Source organism: Diadema antillarum, unplaced genomic scaffold, assembly GCF_040938485.1.
Source record: "Diadema antillarum isolate AM-2024a unplaced genomic scaffold, OU_Dant_1.0 scf00000177, whole genome shotgun sequence".
Lineage (NCBI taxonomy): Eukaryota > Metazoa > Echinodermata > Echinoidea > Diadematoida > Diadematidae > Diadema > Diadema antillarum.
The window spans coordinates 510,927-529,795 of NW_027271066.1; the positions used below are offsets into that span (position 1 = coordinate 510,927).

The following is an 18,869-nucleotide window of genomic DNA, read 5'->3' on the forward strand; positions in this document are numbered from 1 at the left end:
CGGTCGACATCGCTTGGACGGAAGAGAAGAGAGTAAAATATTATCAGTTGGAAGCCAGAAGGTTAGTGACATCCTATAACATCTCAGAATTTAGTGACTATCAGATTTCCTACTGACAACATTGTGCAATAAGTGATGAGCTAATAAGGCACAGAGAGCCTTCATCCTGCGTGGGCTACTAGGTGAAAATGATTAATTGTATTATGTACTAGCAAATACGTATCATTACCCACTGGATTTCGTAAACACATAACTTTTATATCTTTATCGTGCCACAACGGTTGTCATCGCTATTTTGTGTTGTTTGTTTCTTTGCTTGCTTTCAAGACGTGCTACTTAGAAAACAACATTTTTAGTCATTTATTTCATTTTTGTTTGGTCTTTCTTTTTGAACTGCTGCAAGTTACATCAACTTCAACACCACAATCTACATAGGTCAGCTTAGTATTACAAAAGTGTGTGCAACTTTTTGACTGAAATTTATGTGACAGGGCAGGTCATAAATCCTGCTATATTTCGTTTAACAGTTTACGGCATCTCAACATAACCGTTATAATATTCAACTGCCCCCATAACTGTCAACTAAATTTCACATAAATCTTGTGTTGAGTGTACTGTTTGCCTCAAAAGACATCATTTCCAGCTAAAACAGGCGTGCCTCTTCCTGTCTCATATCTTTGACAATGCTCTCTTCCAATAAAACACGTCCCATATACCCACCTGCGTACTTTACTCGGGAAGTGGCTGTTCTTGTGTACCGGTACATACATCTATCGCTGAGACACTAATGCCCTTCATAAAACTGCTTCTTCTTTTTTTGTTACCAGGAGAGTTTGTGGTGCAAGCACTCACCATTGAATTCATGCTTACAAGTACATCAAAATAAAAGTCACCTCTGCTATCAGCCTTCCCTAATCTGTCAAGACAGGTGATTTCCTTTCTGGGAAATCATATAACACAGGAGTGTTTATATCTCATTGGGTCTAGGGCAATTACCCCCTCGGCAATTACCCCGGACCGTTCTCCTGGCCCTAATCCTAATCCTAATCCTGAACCTAATCCTATGCCTAACCCAAACCCCTAACCCTAAACCTAACCCTAACCCTAATGTTAACTCTTACCTTACCACTAACCAGTATTCAGCCGGGGGGTAATTGCCCTCTGGGGGTAATTGCCCGGATACGATCTCATTACCATGCTTCATCTGGCTGCCGCCAGTGCAAGGTAGCTTATACTAGGATACAACTGTTACCAATCTAAAGGACATTGTGGAAAATCCAAACATTTGTTACAGGGTAATCAACAATAAGACAGCTATGTTGTGTTCAACTGAAAATATTGCCATTCTAGATACACAATGTAGCAGCATTCATATATATCAGAGCAGTGGTAACACTTCTGGTCGATATAGCTGAGAGTAGGAAGGGAAGGGTGGAAACCTTTCCATAACCATTCAGCAATTTAATATTGTTGCAACTCACTTTTATTTCTAAATGGCAGCAATAGCTGCATGAGGGTGTTCATCTTTCCAACATTTCCAACTCTCAGGCCATTTTGACAATTTTGACAGGTGACTGGAGCAGAACAAATACACAAGTAAGTAACCACATACCCAAAGACCTACATGTTGTATGTAGTCCACAAGTCTGTTGAAAGACCATTACATTGGTAGTTTGTGCACAAATGGGAGGTGCAAATACAAATACTAATGCTACTGTCTGTATGTGTGCATTTATGTCTAGTCCATATGTCTGTGCGTCTGATTTTCTCCTTTTATGTGGTTGTGTATGTGTTTGTTTTTTTGTGTGTGTGTTTATGTGTGGGTGTGTATTCATATGTACTATTGACTACTGCATAAGCTGTTATTTTTGCATACAGATATTGTAGCAAATAAGGAGGTCATGGACATTTTTGCAAGATGTTATTTTTGCGAACTGACACTGAAGCTTAATGTAAGTGCAATATTACCCTAGGGTGTGGTGACATTTTGTGTGCTGCATTCGTGGTCAAACAGTGATTCACTGACATTTGCAAAAATTAAACCCTCGCAGAAATAACAGCCTATGCAATATATGAGTCCAAATTTCAGTGTGCTTGTGTGACCTTGTGTGTGTGTGTGTGTCTGTGGTTTCATGCTACATGTCAAGGTCAGGCTTCATCAGTTTTCTCTGGTTCCAGGAACGCCAGCAGCCAGGCGAGGATCTTGCCCTCCTTGATCCAGTCCCCGTAGCTAGGATCAAAGAGCTGCTCTATGCAGTGGATGTTGGCCAGCCTCACCTCAAATGGAATCTGGTTTATCAGAAAAATAGAAATAACAATAAAAGAAAAATAAGGAAACACAAAGTTAGAGAGGCTGATATATTTCTAATATTCAAGAATTTGAATAAAACTGGAGAGAAATAACAAAGACATAAGCTGCCATGTAACATATATGTACAGGTAGACTACACAGACTGTGTACAACGATGGGCCCAATTGACTGCAACGTTCACTACATGGTTGACCAACAACTACTGCTGGTATAGAAAGAAGCTGGAATTGCAAATTCATGTAAGGAAAGTAATCTACTTGACAATATCAGTCAATCCTCTTGAAGCACTTTGCTTACAAAACCAGAAAATGCAATCTCAAACATGTCTGCTAAAAACTGTGCAACTACAAGTTTATATCAGTAACAGAATTTATAATCCATCACTTCTGATACAAAACAGTGGCAATAGGCATACTTACGGAATATGTGACTACATTAAAATGCAGCACACACACTAAGACGAATCGTTGACTACATGTAATTCTTCTCAGAATGGGTATGTACATGTTATGAGGAATGAAGAAAATTGTGGAAAAATAAGGAAGAGGTCATTCTCTGATCTTTCTTTTTTTTCTTATTTTTCAGCTGAATACGGTGCAATAACATCATGTTCACATGAGTGATATTTTTTTCTTTTTCTTTTTCCCTCAGTAGGGTAGAGTGAATTTGGAATGTTTTTAATGCGGCAAAAAGTCAAAGCATAAAGTATTGTTGCATATTACATGCAAACAAATTTCCACCCTATAATTTCCACGCTTGTGTACTGTCTTGTAAAAAGCAGAAAAATGTTCATACTGCAAAACATGCCCACCTTAAAAGAACTCAGTAGCCCTGTAATCATGGGAGATACTTACATTGTAGCCTGGTTTAGGTTCAAAGTCCTCTTTTCCCAGAAGAAGTTGTTCTATCGTCAGACAGCATTGCTTCAGTAGAGCCTTCAAAAGTGCACAAAAACACAGAGATGTGTTATTAACAGCTGAAACCCATCAATTCTCGCTATCGCCAATGACGTAAAAAGTACCCGGATGTTGATTTAAGCGTCATTTATGGTGCATTATGGGATAGTCCGGTAGCAAAATCACTTCCGTTCGTACGCGCGTGATACGTGACTAATGCGATTTACACACACAACCGACTGTATTCTACGTGTACTTCCGGTTTTCTCGACTTGAATTACAGCTTTAATATGATTTGAAATTTCTCCATTCTTAAGAAATTGCTGTTACTACAACTATTGGTTGTTGCTGTGAAGCTGCCATGTGTTGTTCGCACTACAATAAATGAAAAAAATCTGCAGAAATAGGACCCTTACTGGCATGCGAGACGTGACGTGGCAGCGTGGGTGAAGTTTGCGGGTGACTCCACAGCGCAGTACGTGCACGCGCGACTTACTAGTAGTGGTAGTAGCACTAGGTACTAGTAGTAGTCCTAGTACAGTGCCTACGTACATTGTACGTACGTGTACTTACTTGGAAGAAATTGCTTTGGAGACAGGATAAGTTCGAGATCACTGTTCGTTCCCGATTGTGTTCGCGACATTTCGACAGAGAACAAATAAAGAAAAAAGATGGGCATTCCATGACGATATACTGTATATCCAGGTGGGTGAATATTTTCCAGCATATTTTCAGCGTATGCAGAGATGACTGATCTGTGATGTACGCCGTACCGGTATGTGTTAGCTTATGCGCTGCGTGCACGTGAGTGGTGCATGCTAGCAAGAAAGGCCGGCCGCCGGCGGCGGGGACTACAGTGTACGAGTATGCATGACAGGCCTGGCCACTCGCTGGCTCGGGCAGTACAGCGGCCTACTGTACTAGTATCCGTGGTCGGCGCTGCGCTATAGGTAAGGTACACGTACGCGCACGCTAGCGTTGTGCAAATTATGCCCCGCGCCGGAAGTGCCCTTGCTACCAAGTGAACTAAATCTTGACGAGAAAGCCACATCCGGGTACTTTTTACGTCATTGGCGATAGCGAGAATTACAGCACCTCATGCACATGACAAATTCAGGGGTTTCCTGTGGAAAAAGGTATGGTGCATCTAATTTCAATTTTTCATGATGACAGGCTAGTATGATATAATCTGTTATGCCACGAAGATGGACAAAATAATAAATTCTCACTGTGCCTTTCCATTGGAATATTGATTTATATCAAAGACTATGCATCACTCTTACACATTAAGAATACTTATTTTTTACATTTTATATTGACTTCACGTCCAAAGATTTATTACACTATGAATGCCAGTTGCAGTGCAATACCGTAATTAAAAACAATGCACCAAAGTATTGTAAACCAAACTATAATTATCAGTAGAGGAACAGAGTCTACCTAACTTTAAAGCATCATCTAGAAAATACTGCAGTGATTGCCGCCTACCTCCAAGTCTTCGTCCTTTTTGACCTTGGCCGAGAGCTGGGCGATGCGATGCGTCCGCTTGGACTTCCTGCTGCCGGGTTTGCTGCCCCCTCCTCCCGGGGTGCCGGGGGAGCCAGGGGTGCCCTGAGCACTGCCCACAGGGGTGCTGGGGGGCTTGGGCTGGTCAGTCAGGGAGATCTCGGCCCGCTGCCGCACCACGGCCAGCTTGTCATGGAGCTCGGTGAGCTGGGAGAGGGAGACGGTGGTCTGACCGATGACCGGAGCCTGAAGCTGACCTGTGAAACAAGAGATCACCATATAGAATGGTCATCTATCACTTTATGTGTTTGTGCATTGAGCTACAACTTGCCAAGCTTTTTCATCAACTTTCATCTAATTTTCTCCCTACAAAAACAAACAAACAAACAAACAAAACAAAAACAAAAAACAAAACAATAAAATGGTCTTAAGTACTAGGCCATTGAAATACAATTGGAAAGAAAGGGATCTCTGCTCACTGACAATTTATTTCACAGCACATGCACAAAAATGCCAAATATTGAACAAAGCAGAAAATTTAACGTGTTTTGACGAATTTGATGTCAGGGAGAAGAAAAGCATCATGTTTGCTTAGGTTGACACTGGAGTCCTTCATAGGCTAATTATTCCTTAAAGGTTTCAAAGGCATAGCACATTAAGGTCTCAATAACTGGGTATCTTTTAATAAAGTGAGATTCTTACCTGTCTTTGCCTTGGTCCCCTCCTTTCCAGTGGGCTGGCTGACGGAGTAGAGCAAGACCACCCCCTTCCCCTTGTCACCGTCCGCTGCCCCCACCCTGATGTCATCGTAGCAGGGCTGGTACCACTGGAGGCACAGCTCCCTCTCCTTGGCCCCCACCAGAAGTTTCTCCGCGTTCCGCCCCTGCACTGCCTGCCCCGTGGGCTCTGCGATGATCGGCAGGGTGTACGTGTTCTCTGTGTACACCACTGTTGGGATTACCAGTGCCCCATCTTTAGATGGGACGGAGGAGGAGGAGGAGGAGGAGGAGAGGGGTTGGAGGATGCTGGTGGGAGGGGAGATGGCCAGGCAGGAGGTGGCAAACACCGGTAGGTTGTCGGTGAGGAAGGTCATCATGGCCTGCAGGCGCAGCGAGGCGTGGCTGCTCAGGAAGGGTGTGCGTACAATCTCCAGGTTGGAGCCCGTGTCCATGCCGCTGTGGTCCACAAAGCCAAGGTCAAAGTTGGCTGCAAGGTTGCCAGCATTCACCTTATGGGAACAAAGCATAGGTGGTGTAGGAAAGAACTCAAATGGAGTCATGAACTATGCTTGTACAGTCAAACCTGCCTTAGCGGTCACCTGTCTAACGCAGCCACCGGCCACAAATTTTATTTCCCACGGTACATTTTAACCTGTCTATAACGGCCACAGACTCGATAGAGCTGTAGCCGAGCCGATACATTCAGCATGTTTTTCTGCTTTGTAGCCGTGCCAGTCATTCATTGGCAACATTCAGTAATCGCCACTGCTGCATTCATCACTCATTCAGTCATAATACAAATGCAATGCACTAGTGTTAAACTTTCTTCACGACTGTACACATGCTACTGTGCAATAATTTGATAAACACCGGCATTGTTCAATGCATGAAACACACCGTGCATACGTATACACACACATATAGGCCTACGTGTAAGTACTTATGGATGTATACAACGATGATACATGTACATGTAGGCAATGCACACACAAATTGGATAACCTGTCTATAGCAGCCACCTGTCTATTACAGCCACCCTTCGTCTCTCTTGGCTGGTCGCTATAGACAGGTTTGACTGTATTTCAATACATTGTGATCATCGTAACAAAATACAAACAAAACTGATGACAGAGCAGTACTCCACTAGAGAAATGCAAACAACAGCAATAACGGTCTAGCAAATGAAAGCAAATCACATGTTACTGAACTCAAATTATGCTACACACAAGTCTTTCACTTACAGAAATTGTGTACCAGAAACGAACATATTATGCTGAGGAGTACTAATGTTTTGCTGCTGAAATTCATTTTTCAGAGGAAACAAAACAGATAGATTAAACCTACCGGTGATGCAATCCCACTGTCTCCCAGGGCCAGGGAATCCAAGTTACACATCCTCTGCAGGATGGCTGTGTAGGCCAGGAGATGGACCCATGTCAGGGAGATCTTGGCATCCTGGGGTTCCTTGTTGACCCCTCCCACACCAAGGGTGCTACCACCACCACCACCGCCACCAGCACCACCAGCGGTATCACTGGCACCGCCCTGGCTCTGCCTGTCTGCATCCACCACTTCTTCCACTGGCTCCAGAGCCTGGTTGCTGGTGAAGGAGGTTGCAGGAGGGGGTGTAATTGCAGCCATACCCTCACCTGCAGGTCGGAATCAAAGCCAGACGTAAATGTTTCAATGGTGATCGAATGAGACTGGTGACGGACTTTTCTCTTTTTCTCCCTCTTGCATCACAGAATACATGAGCAGTGAGTCACAAATAACATGTATTAATTCTCAAGAGATAAATTGAAACCATAAGTTTTTTATAGCACTGAATAACTGTAATGCTTCATAGTTATGTCACATTTTCTTTAAAAATCCTTTTAAGATGTTTGTGAAGATCATGTAAAAGCTACAATCAAATACCACATACTGAATATCCTGATTGACATTTTTTTTTTAATCCAGTGCAGTAACTGATGAAGATTATTGAGAGTTGTTTCATACTGAGTAATGTTCAAAAATGGAATGCGAGGTCTACAGAACAGCAATATAATGTGAAAAGACACTGATTAATTGCATCTTTAGCAAAGGTTTAGACCAAAGGTATCACCACTGTCGATTACTCATCTACATACCCCCCAAATCTCCAAACAGGTCTTGCTTGATGCAAGCAGTCAGCTGACCCTTAACCTTATCCGTCAAGGTGAGGGAGGTCAGACTTGGGTCGCCAATCAGCAGAGCCTGTGTGCGCTGAGCCAGGGCGATGGCCGTGGCGCACCGGAGAGCGAACCAGGCCGCCTGTCTCTCGCTCTGTCGATCCTTGATGAAGTTCAGCCGCTCCTCCTCCCGCTTGGACGGAGTCTTGCTGGCAGCGGCCGTGCCCAGGGTAGACTTCTTGGCTGAGGATGGAGTCTGGAATCGGCGAAAAAATACATTCACAGTGACACTGTTTCAAGAGTTAATTATGACTTGCAGTGCAAAAAAAAAACCCCAAATTAATAATAATGACAAAAAATTAAAAATAGAATGTAAACTTGGATTAAAGCAAATATCAAGAGATAAGGTTGAGTATTGAGCCTAATATAGCACTAAAAACATTATTGATAGTACTATTAACCCGCTAAAGACAGGCAGATTTTGCTACAACATGCATTTCCCATAGACACCTGCCCGAGTATACTCGTGACTCATCTTGCCCGAGTATACTCGTGATTAATCTTCCACGGGTTAATGAAGACATCAATGTTTTGGCTGGTGTTGATGTTGATGTTGAATGCTATTGAGATCAATGCTGGTATTTACTTGCTTCATTGGGTCATTTTGTAAGCACATTAAACTTGGCCATTTTTTTTTTTAACAGGCTTGTCGGCCAATTCTCACCCTGACTTTCTTCTTGGTGCTGGAGGGCTTGGAGAGACTCGGGCCCTTCTCCTGGGGTGGCTCTGGGGGAGGCATGGGTGGCTCAGGCTGCTGGCTGCTGGCCAGGTACACCATGGCCATTTCAACATATGCCTGCCGAATGAGTCTGGGGGTCAGAAGGAATCGAACACACAGTGAAAATCAAGTGTGCATGCTCTCTCTCTTCCTGTATGCATACAATAACACCTTCAGTTTGTCATTTTAAACAAATGAATAACACATAACACAGTTATTTCCAATCAAATCTAGGAAATTCTAAAACTGCCCTAAAGGGAAATGGAGTTTCTGACGAGATACAATAAGATTAAACTAGAAATGTCGCTACAGCAACTGGTTATACCCCCGCCAAACAACATTTCATAAGCTTTGGTCAAAACAACATTTCATAAGCTTTGGTCAAAAAACTGAGGAAGTAGTTAAATCCGCAAGATCTTTCCTTGATCTTCTGCCATTAATATGCCGTTACCATGGCAACGTACTTTCGGGTACTGTCGAAAAATGCGTCTTGCACATCTACAACCAAAGGCACACATCTGTACCAAGTTTCATGGAAATTGGGCAAAAACTGAGGAAGTAGTTTGCAACACAAAATTTTCCATCATTTTGGCTCATAATATGTGAGCTGTTACCATGGCAACATACTTTTTATCACTGTCAAGAAATGTGTCATGCTGACCTATATCCTAAGACAAACATTCAATATGAATTCCATGAGAATTGGAAGAACACTGATGAAGCAGTTTTGCCATGAAGCATTTTGCCCTATATTTTACCAATAACATGCCGTTACCATGGCAACGCACTTTTTGCCACTGCGGAAATATGTGTCTTGCACATTAACATATTCAGATGAACATCTGTACCTAATTTCATAAAAATTGATCAAAAACTGTGGGAGGAGTTCGCGACGCAAGATTTGTACCCATTTTTGCCCATAATATGCCGTTACCATGGCAACATACTTTTGGGTACTGTCAAAAAATATGTCTTGCACATCTACAACCCAAGGCACACATCCGTGCCAAGTTTTATGGGAATCGGTTGAAAACTGAGGAAGTAGTTCGCGACACAAGATTTGCAACGGACCGACCGCCCGACCGCCCGCCCGCCCGACCGCCCGACCGTCCGCTGATTCCTATATACCCCCTTCAAACTTCGTTTGGCGGGGGTATAATAAGCACTACAGTTTATGAACCACATAATTCTTTGTGAGTGAACAGTGTGCACGAGTTCTTTTCTTGTACCTCTATGCAACACAGATTTAATAGTTTGGATGTGTATGCCAACTTGAGCACAATCCTCATTAAAGAATGGAAGCACAGCAAACAAACAAAAATAAAAAAATAAAGAAATAAATGATAATTAAAAAAAAATTAAAAAATGAATTAAGTGGCAAGCGTAAGTTCAATCATACAGAAACATTAATGAAATAACACAACAAAATATGTATACACTCACTTAAATAATAAGTCTAACAAAAGGCGTATAATACCAGTCTGGGATAAAAATAAACATAAATGCATGGGCCTGAATTCATGAAGGTGGCACAATCTTGTCCATGGTTTAAACCATGGACAAAGATCATTATATAGTTTTTTTATGAGGCGCAAAGTGTCGCATGGCCTATTTTGTTACGAAATCAGTCATTTTGTAAATGAAATTATCATTTTGTTAACAAAATTGACGTTTTGTTGACGAAATGACTGATTTCGTAACAAAATAGGTCATGCGACACTTGGTGCCCCATAAAAGAATACAGTCTTTGTCCATGGTTTAAACTATGGACAAGATTGTACCACCTTTGTGAATTCAGGCCATAGTGTACATACCTAAAATTGTAAAGAGCTAACAAAAGAACAGACACTATCACTATTTATAGGTGAATATACACTGTGACTCACCCAAGATCTTGATTGGCTGCCATGCTGGTAGTAATGGCCTCCATCAGGGTTGCTCCCACGGTTCTAGCGGGGCAGTCCCGGGCCCCTCCTCGCCGGTGCAACTGCCTCTGGACCTTGCCCAGCTGCAGGAGTATCTCGGCCGTCACGGCGCCCTCTCTGACCACGCAGACGCGGCACAGCTCCAGGGCCGTACCCAGCACGCCGGCGACCACGGCCCACGCCTTCAGGGGGTCCTCCTTTGGAATATTCCTGGGGTACACACAGTAAGAAGTGATAAAACAGTAATTGAAATGATAATCGGTAATTGATACTACACTCTTCTCCTATCTACAGGCACCTTCCAATATAAATTATCAAAAGTTCTTGATACTGTAACAAAAGTTGTTATACTGAAATTTCATTAGAGCTGAATGATAAAGTATTCAGAGAAATATAATTCTTGGACCTGAATTTTTACTTTATTTTAACAAGAGATTCGTTACAATCACGTTCGTTATAAAGGGAGTGCAATCTATTACTGTTGCAAATGGTGGTGCACAAGAATCTGCATTTTACGTGACAAAAATTAAATTGTTTTTATGGTTTTTCCAATGCTCTGAAAAGAAAGAGGAAATGGGACTTTGGTAATCAATGTGCAATGGTGAATTAAACTCATCTTTAAATGCTTTCATTAGAGTTCCACTTAATCCAAAAAATTACCAAGTTACAAGTTAAGAAATCCTTATGAAAGAGTCCATGCTGAAAGCATATAGTATGCCAGCTACAACGTATTACCACCTCACACAACAAAGCTAAAGAGACACACTCTAAGCTCTGGTGTGAAAAAATGATACATGTAATACAAAAAGTGAGGTTCAGTTTTGGTTTTGACATTACTTTTTGGGTTTGGCCTCTCCTGCCTGCGTAGCCAGCCTGGCTAGGGCGTGTCCGATCCTGAGCTTGATCTTGGCCAAGTAGAGGAGGTGGGGAAGGTAGAGGTTCTGCAGGGGTGCGGTGGGGGCAGAGAGCTCTGGGTAGATGGTGTGCCGAGAGACGGAATCACCCAGCAGCTTGATCTGAATGAATGAATGAAACAATTTATCAATGAATGCGATGATAATCATTGTATATGTTTACAGTCATACTCAGAGAGAAAAGAAAAGAAAACAGCAACCAGAAAAAAATCATGAATGCCGGTCAAGTCTGACCCCTTTGAAGATACAGATAGAAAGAAATTGAATACAAGATGGGAAGATGTTAGGAGAGACAGGCACAACAGAATTTTTTTTTTTTCTCTCTCCCATCCCCGTCTTCTTCTAGCATTTCAATAACCACTTTTAAACAATACATGAATTTTGCAAAATCAAAATGCTGCATTGCACAATACCAAACACCATGCACAGTTCTGTGTATTTTTCCCCTAGTCAACAGTTTAATGATGACATATATATTCATATTCTGGGTACAGGTCAGAGTTTTATATTTCATGAAAAGACAAAAAATAGTGATTCAAACTTATTTCCACAAAATTTGTGAGGTGTATTTGTATAAAGGCACAAATTATTGTGGCATGAAGTGGGCTCCATTGCGTCCATACTAACATCCCCCATTCAAATATGATAAAAAACGTTCGCTCTACTATCTAAGTAGTGACTCTGCAAGAGTACTTGCAACAATAGGCACAAACATACAGAAAATGCAATAGTACAGGTAAACATTACAGATGTACAATTTGTTTGATGCCATACATGTAATATCGAAACTGCCCATAACTTTTGCAGTTGCAAAAGCAGAGTCAGTTGATGAGGTACACTGACAGAATGTGACGACTCCATTGGCAGACACACGTCTGACACTAAAACACAAACACCCTGGGTGTCATCCCTATACTGATGACTAGTGTCCTGTACTAGTAATGGTCACTGACCTGGTGTAGGAGTAGCCCCTGTGTCTCCATGTAGGACTGCAGGAGATGACCGGTGATGGGTTGGCCGTGCTTCTGCTGGAAGCTCTGGGCAGTCAGGGCCTCCAGGTCGGTCAGCTGCACTTTGGCCAGGATGACCAGGAGGCTGGCCGGGGGCGACAGCGTCTGCTGACCACTCAGCAGGGACACCAATTCCTGGTGAGGACACGGGGACAGAAAAAAAAGATGATGATTAATGGAAATGCCAGAAAGCTTCTGTGGTGTTGCCAGTGCAGTGCTAACCATTATTCTCTTCTCTGTGTGAAGTGTCTAAGACATGCCGGAGTACTATGGAGTCCAATTATGACACATTTTGGGCGTCTTCTCTCTGATCCTTTCCTTTTTTTTAAAGAGATCAGCAAACATACTCTTGTGAAAACCATGTTCCAAAAGTGCACTTCAGCAGCAACAATGAAACAAGGCAAGTTGTTATTGCTCAAAGCATCTACAAATCACAATTTCAAAGCGATTCTCTTTTTTTTTTCTTCCAAAGCAATGACATTTCTTAAATACAATTGATATTTAAAGTGAAGATTCATCTCTGATGATCAAATAAAGCAATGCATTATGATTACAAAATTATATTCATAAATCTAGTGATACCATGCAAATATTTTGCAAGATTAAAAAAGCAAAGAATGAATGCCATTGATGCAAGTGATGAGGCTGCAGTGCTGATGAATGGTGTATTGCAGGAGTAACAAAGCACCCTCTCCCCTAGGCTGCTGGTTACCTTGAGGGTGTGCTGGACGTCGTCCAGTGAGCGTCCCTCCTGTAGGTCCAGCAGGGCTCCCTGCATCAGGAACTCTGCCTGCATCTCAACGTCCCCGCAGGCCTCGGCCTCCATCAGGCCCTGCATGCAGTACTGGCGGCACTCACCAACTTCCCCTGCACCACTGGCTCCTGTGTGGATGAAAACGAGAGAGTGAGAGGTAAGCAGCGATTGACATTGCTGGCTGGCGCAGTAGGTTGGTAAATTTACAGGCAGGTGCCCTCATAAATAATGCACAAGATTAATAAATTTACCACCAGCCACTTACCCCTAACCTTTGTTGTATATCTTCCCTCCTTTTTTCCTCGCACATATAAAAAGATCAAACTTTCAATCTAGACCTTGCATACAGTGTATATATTTATCTAATCATATTAATTGTATTATATTTACATAGGGCCTATACATTTTTATATGACACTGTTGATGATGATTATCATCCTTTTCATTTTATCATTAATTTCCTTCTCCTTCGTCTTTGCTTTTGTCTTTATCGAATCATTATCATTTACTTTTTGCCATGTTATTATCATAAAATTACTATCATTGGTATTTTGTTATTATTTGCATAGATATTAATACATCATTACTATGGCTTTAGAATTATCATCAGTAGAAGTTAGTATCTGATCACTTATTATCATCTTAATTAATGTAAGTTGTCATCGACTCCACCAACATTTTTGTCATTATCAACATCTTCACCACCATCATAATTCAAACTGTAACAACAAACTGCCACAGTCTAACATGCACTGACCTGGAAGGACTCCCATGCCCCTGATCTGGCCCATGAGGCACTTGACCAGGGCAAGGCGGCAGTCCAGCCACAGCCGGGCGTCCAGCCGGGACCGGCTCTGGAAGTTTTGGTACTGGTACTGGGTGGGGGCGTCGCAGCTGGCATCCATCTGGGAGTGGAAGAGGGTGGAGGACAGCTTCATCCGACTACCCTTCATGGAAGATGGTCTGTAGTGGATTACGAAGGGGGAGAGAAATCAATGAGGAAGATTTATTAAAGTATCACAGTAGGCTGTAGAGTTCACTCTTAGTATGATTTTAACTACTCTTTGCACTTTCATAAATGTTGCATTCACTATATGTCAATTCACCTTCTATTTATCATTCTAATGTGCATCCTATAGGAGAGAGAAAAAACAAAACAAAAAGAAGTCATTTTGGACCTTCATGAATGTGAAGCAGTAAAAACTAGAGAAGCACTCTGAGAGGGCAGACCTCCGCCAAGCATTCAGCTCATTTCCACCACCACTGATATTGTTCTGTCATAGCGGATCAGTGATTTCCACCCATACGTACTTATAGCATTGTGCGCTGAAAGTCGCCTAATTTCCCAATATAGAAACCTTTGTTACGTCATAAACTCTCAGCTGCACAGCACACCTCGCCCTAGCAGAAACTAGAGCACGCACTTTAGTGCGCGCATGCAAACCTCATATACGTCCAGCCTGAACTCCCAAGTTCAGTCCCTTACAAAAAATAACCATGAAATTTACGGTATTACCATGGTAAAACCTCAATTGCCATAGTAAAACCATGGTATCGATGGTATTACTACGAGTACCACAGAAAAACCATGGTGATGCATGGTGATACCACAGAAAAACCATGGTAAAACCTCAATTGCCATAGTAAAACCATGGTATCAATGGTATTGCTACGAGTACCACAGAAAAACCATGGTGATGCACGGTGATACCACAGAAAAACCATGGTAAACTATCAATACCATGACACGACCATGGTACTGATACGTATATTATAGAATAACTGTGAAGTCTATGGTATTTCCATGGTTTTACCATAGGCGACACAAAATAACCATGGTAATAGTATGTTATAATTTTTATACCATAGCACTACCATGGTATTACTACCAGTACCATGGAAAAACCATGCCATCTACTGTATTTGCCTGGTATAACTATACAGGTACAATAAAATAACTATGGTGATGCCAGGTTATGGCCATCATACCATGGCATCACCACGGTATTACCACTTGTACCATAAAATAACCATGGTATATAAGGAATTTCCCCAGTATCGCTGCACTAATTAACCATGGATATACCATGTAATAACCATCATACCATGGCACGGTTCTGGCACTACTAGGCCTACTTGTACCATAGAATAACCACGGAGATACCATATGATAACCATCATACCATGTACTACAACCACAGGGTCTTTAATCGTACCGCAGCATATATAACCATAGTCTTTTTGTCATCTTCTGTATTTCTAAGGGTACACAAAAATAGCCATGGTGATACCATGGTTCAACAACAATATATCAATTATGATATTCTTATAGCTGAAAGGGACTGTACAGTAGGTACTGGTTGAGATGAGGATTCAGATTTACAACTTATTTTTTTCTGTTAGATGATAAACCTCTCATGAAATAAAGTGTATGAAAGAGCATATACAGCTGTAATTTCAAGAAGGATTCAACGTTTTGAAGAAAATTCGTCTTGAAATGGCTGAGATTACCAACCCCCCCCCCCCAAAAAAAAAAAAATCAAAATGAAATTGACAGGCCCCATCTTTCATTAGGAGCTCTTTGTTTTAATTTGTTTTTAGATATCTCAGTCATAGTCTCAGCCTGTTTTCATTAAATAAACGTTTGAGTCCTCTTCTGCTCTTTATTTCAAAGAGTGGTTTCTAAATATCTCGCAAAATGTTACAAGCTGAATCCTCATCTCATCCAGTGCTGTATACTCCTTTTAAATGTCAAATAATGACGAAAAAAGGTACATTCTCTACTGGTATCACAAGGAAAAAATGGTCCCATTATAGCTATCCGTTTGACCCAACTTGTTCAAATAGTTGCAAACTGGAAGTAGGCCGATACTCGTTCACATTACCATGGTGTGAATTACCATACAATTAAAGATGAAAATTAATACCAACTCACGCCATTCCAGCTGACACTAAATTGAATGAGCTGGCACACTCTGAAAAAAAAACCCAATCAATTCCAGCTGAATATTATGGCCTGGCTCTAAATCATTGATTATGAAGTTTTATTTGTACCAACTGGAAAACATGTCGTTCAACTGGCAGACTCACTAGTTGACTCCACTTAGACAAGTTGACTCCAAACTAACATTTCATTCCAACTGACAGACTGAAACAAATGAAATAAACTAGGCAATTGTCTACCAATTAGAATTCATTGACATAACCTACAGATTCACCGCTGGATTCCAATTGCAAGAAACGGAATAAAGTGTCATACTGAAATATCAACTACCCGATTCCTGTATAGATACAATAATTGTATTGAACTTGACTAGACACAACTGGCAGATTTACCAGTTGATTCCACTTGAAAGCGATGGAATGGACTGGTACACTGAGAAAACATAGATGACTCCAGTTTGAACAAATGGATCAAACTGTGATGAGTGAGTTACATGTGTGTAATAACAACATACCTACTAGTAGTAGCATAGTGGTACTGGTGATAATAATGATGATGATAATAATAATAACAATAATAATAATAATAATAATAATAATAATAATAATAATAATAATAATAAGGTCTTATCCAGGAGAGCCTCTCCAGTGTTGTCGCTGCTCTATACCACAGGGCCCTGCCATACCACTAACAGTTGAACTGTTCTAATGAAAATGACAGATTAAAAAAAATAGATCTATTGTGTAAACTGGAACATTAAAGCCTATTGGTTGATTCCAGTAGGAAGAAATAGACCAAAGTATGCCCTTAGACAAAGTGGGATCAACTGGACACAACAAGCAGATTTTTCAGTTGATGATCCACTTGAAAGAAATTGTGTGAAATGGCATACAACAACCAGTTGATTACAGTAGAAACAATGAGTGCACATTCGAGTTCGACACCCACAAATCATACAGCCAACAAATCAAACAACCCATGAATTTGACACCTAGCGAACAAGGCCCACATGACTGCGACACTAGGTAAATAAGGCCCACGACACTTTTACAATAAGCCCCATGATGCAATGTCGAGCTTGTGGGCCGTATGACTTGTGGGATGACCCCGAAAAAATTGGACCAATTTGGTGCAGGTTGAATCGACTGGACACAACTGGCAGATTTACCAGTAAGAACTGGCATACTAAAACATCAACTCCATGATTCCAGCAGATTCAACTTTTTTGAACCAGGCTCTTGTATACCTGTTGCAAATGACTTGACACAACTGATAGATTTATTCAACTTCAAAGCAATGCAGATTTAACCTACATGCACTTTGATAAAGTTTAGGCTGTAACAGTTAGTAGAACCCAGCCGGGTAATGTATCAAACTGGCATGACTGGGGAAGTTTATACCAGTTCATCAAATCTGGCAGTTTTACCAATTGATTCCACTTTCTAAACGATTATAAACGTACCAATACATTACAGTCAAAACTATTGGACCATTATGAGTATACTTGCAACGAATGGGAAAAATCAAAATATATATCAACCGATAAAGGTAAACCCCTTAAACTCTAAGGGACGTGGCAGGAGAGGGAAGGGCGGAATCCACCCTCGATGTTTCGAGTCTGCGATGGAAGAGACCCTGTCATGAGACATTTTCCTGACTTTTTTTCAAGTTCAACTTCAAATTCATTGTTGTTTTTTCCACAGCAAAATAATCTATTTGGTGAACATAAATCTCGCTTTCTTCAATGAAAGTAGAATGCATGTAATTTGTACAGAGAGAGCAATAATTGAAAACCTAAAGTAGGGGTACAATGCAGTGGTTGCTGAGGTAACAAAAGTGAAATAAATGAAATATGCATTGTGTGAAAAAAGCAGGGACCCACTAAAAAGACAAAGCTTGTGAAGTACGGTCCCTTCTCCGATTGAAAAAAAAATCGACGCAAAGATTGATTGAAAACAGCAACAAAGAAACTCTTTAAAAATCTGACTATTCTTTATCGGAGCAGATCCAGGAATTCCGTAAATGGGGTGGGGGTGGGGATGGGGGAGGGATCTGTCATGGTGCCACTTCCGCAATTAAAGGGGGCAGACACGCCCATTTTCATTTTGTTTTCTTTTTATTTATTTATTTTTATCTTTTCAAAAATTAAAGAAGGGGCCCCCTGGAGCTATCACTGCTGTAACATTAATCACTGCGATTGATTGATCTTATGCTAATTATGGTATAAAAGTGGTCAATGAGAATCTCATAAGAAAACAAAGGAAACAATAAAAAAACAAAGAAATACATTTGAAACTCAAAAAAAAAATCATATACATAATAAATTGGCTTTTGGAAGTCCTTTAATGTCTGATGCATGGTCTTTAAACATGTAAAAACAGACTTACAAATGATTAAAAAATAGACTCTTAATGCTTTTAATTAGGCTAAAATAAGATGATGGGCCTAATTTGCACAAATAATTAATTGATGAATTAAAATTAGAAATTGACAATAAAAAAAAATATTATAAGATATATAACACATAATTTTGTAGATTACAATGTGGTTGTAACTTGGGCCAAATTTCGCTACGATCGTAATACTAATGGTCGAGATCTTGTGGAGGGGGGGGGGGGAGGCGAAATTCCCTCCCAAAATGCAATTTTTAGCATTTATAGCCAAATAAGCCTGGCCCGTTAAAGATAAGCAAAGTTTTGGAACTAATTCACATTGTGTGTTATCTCATACAAATTCCAAGTACGACCCAAAATATTATACCGGTATGTTCATGTAATAAATGTACTACAGCCTGTATTTAGTATATGTGTGAATGTGTGTAGTGTGTGTATGTGTGTATGTGTGTGCTTGTGTGTGTGTGGGGGGGGGGGTGTGGGTGAGTGCAAACACCCGGTTAGTACTAATATATCCATGGTACCAAGAACTGACTTCTTCCCATGCAGTTTAAACCTCATTAACCCAA

General features: G+C 41.0%; 1 protein-coding gene across 1 annotated transcript in view; it reads right to left on the reverse strand.

Annotated features, from left to right (window-relative positions):
* Positions 1–2,148: 2,148 nt before the first annotated feature.
* Positions 2,149–18,869, reverse strand: part of LOC139722916 (cilia- and flagella-associated protein 54-like) — a 117,877-nt gene continuing 101,156 nt past the window's right edge. The window contains exons 53-65 of the mRNA XM_071634198.1: positions 13,721–13,926; positions 12,922–13,091; positions 12,153–12,344; positions 11,123–11,301; positions 10,247–10,495; positions 8,307–8,451; positions 7,562–7,838; positions 6,956–7,081; positions 6,777–6,907; positions 5,416–5,941; positions 4,696–4,970; positions 3,166–3,246; positions 2,149–2,289 (exon numbers count right to left, since the gene is read on the reverse strand). Coding sequence (XP_071490299.1) covers positions 2,149–2,289; positions 3,166–3,246; positions 4,696–4,970; positions 5,416–5,941; positions 6,777–6,907; positions 6,956–7,081; positions 7,562–7,838; positions 8,307–8,451; positions 10,247–10,495; positions 11,123–11,301; positions 12,153–12,344; positions 12,922–13,091; positions 13,721–13,926 — 2,698 coding nt within the window. The remainder of the gene's footprint in view (positions 2,290–3,165; positions 3,247–4,695; positions 4,971–5,415; positions 5,942–6,776; positions 6,908–6,955; positions 7,082–7,561; positions 7,839–8,306; positions 8,452–10,246; positions 10,496–11,122; positions 11,302–12,152; positions 12,345–12,921; positions 13,092–13,720; positions 13,927–18,869) is intronic.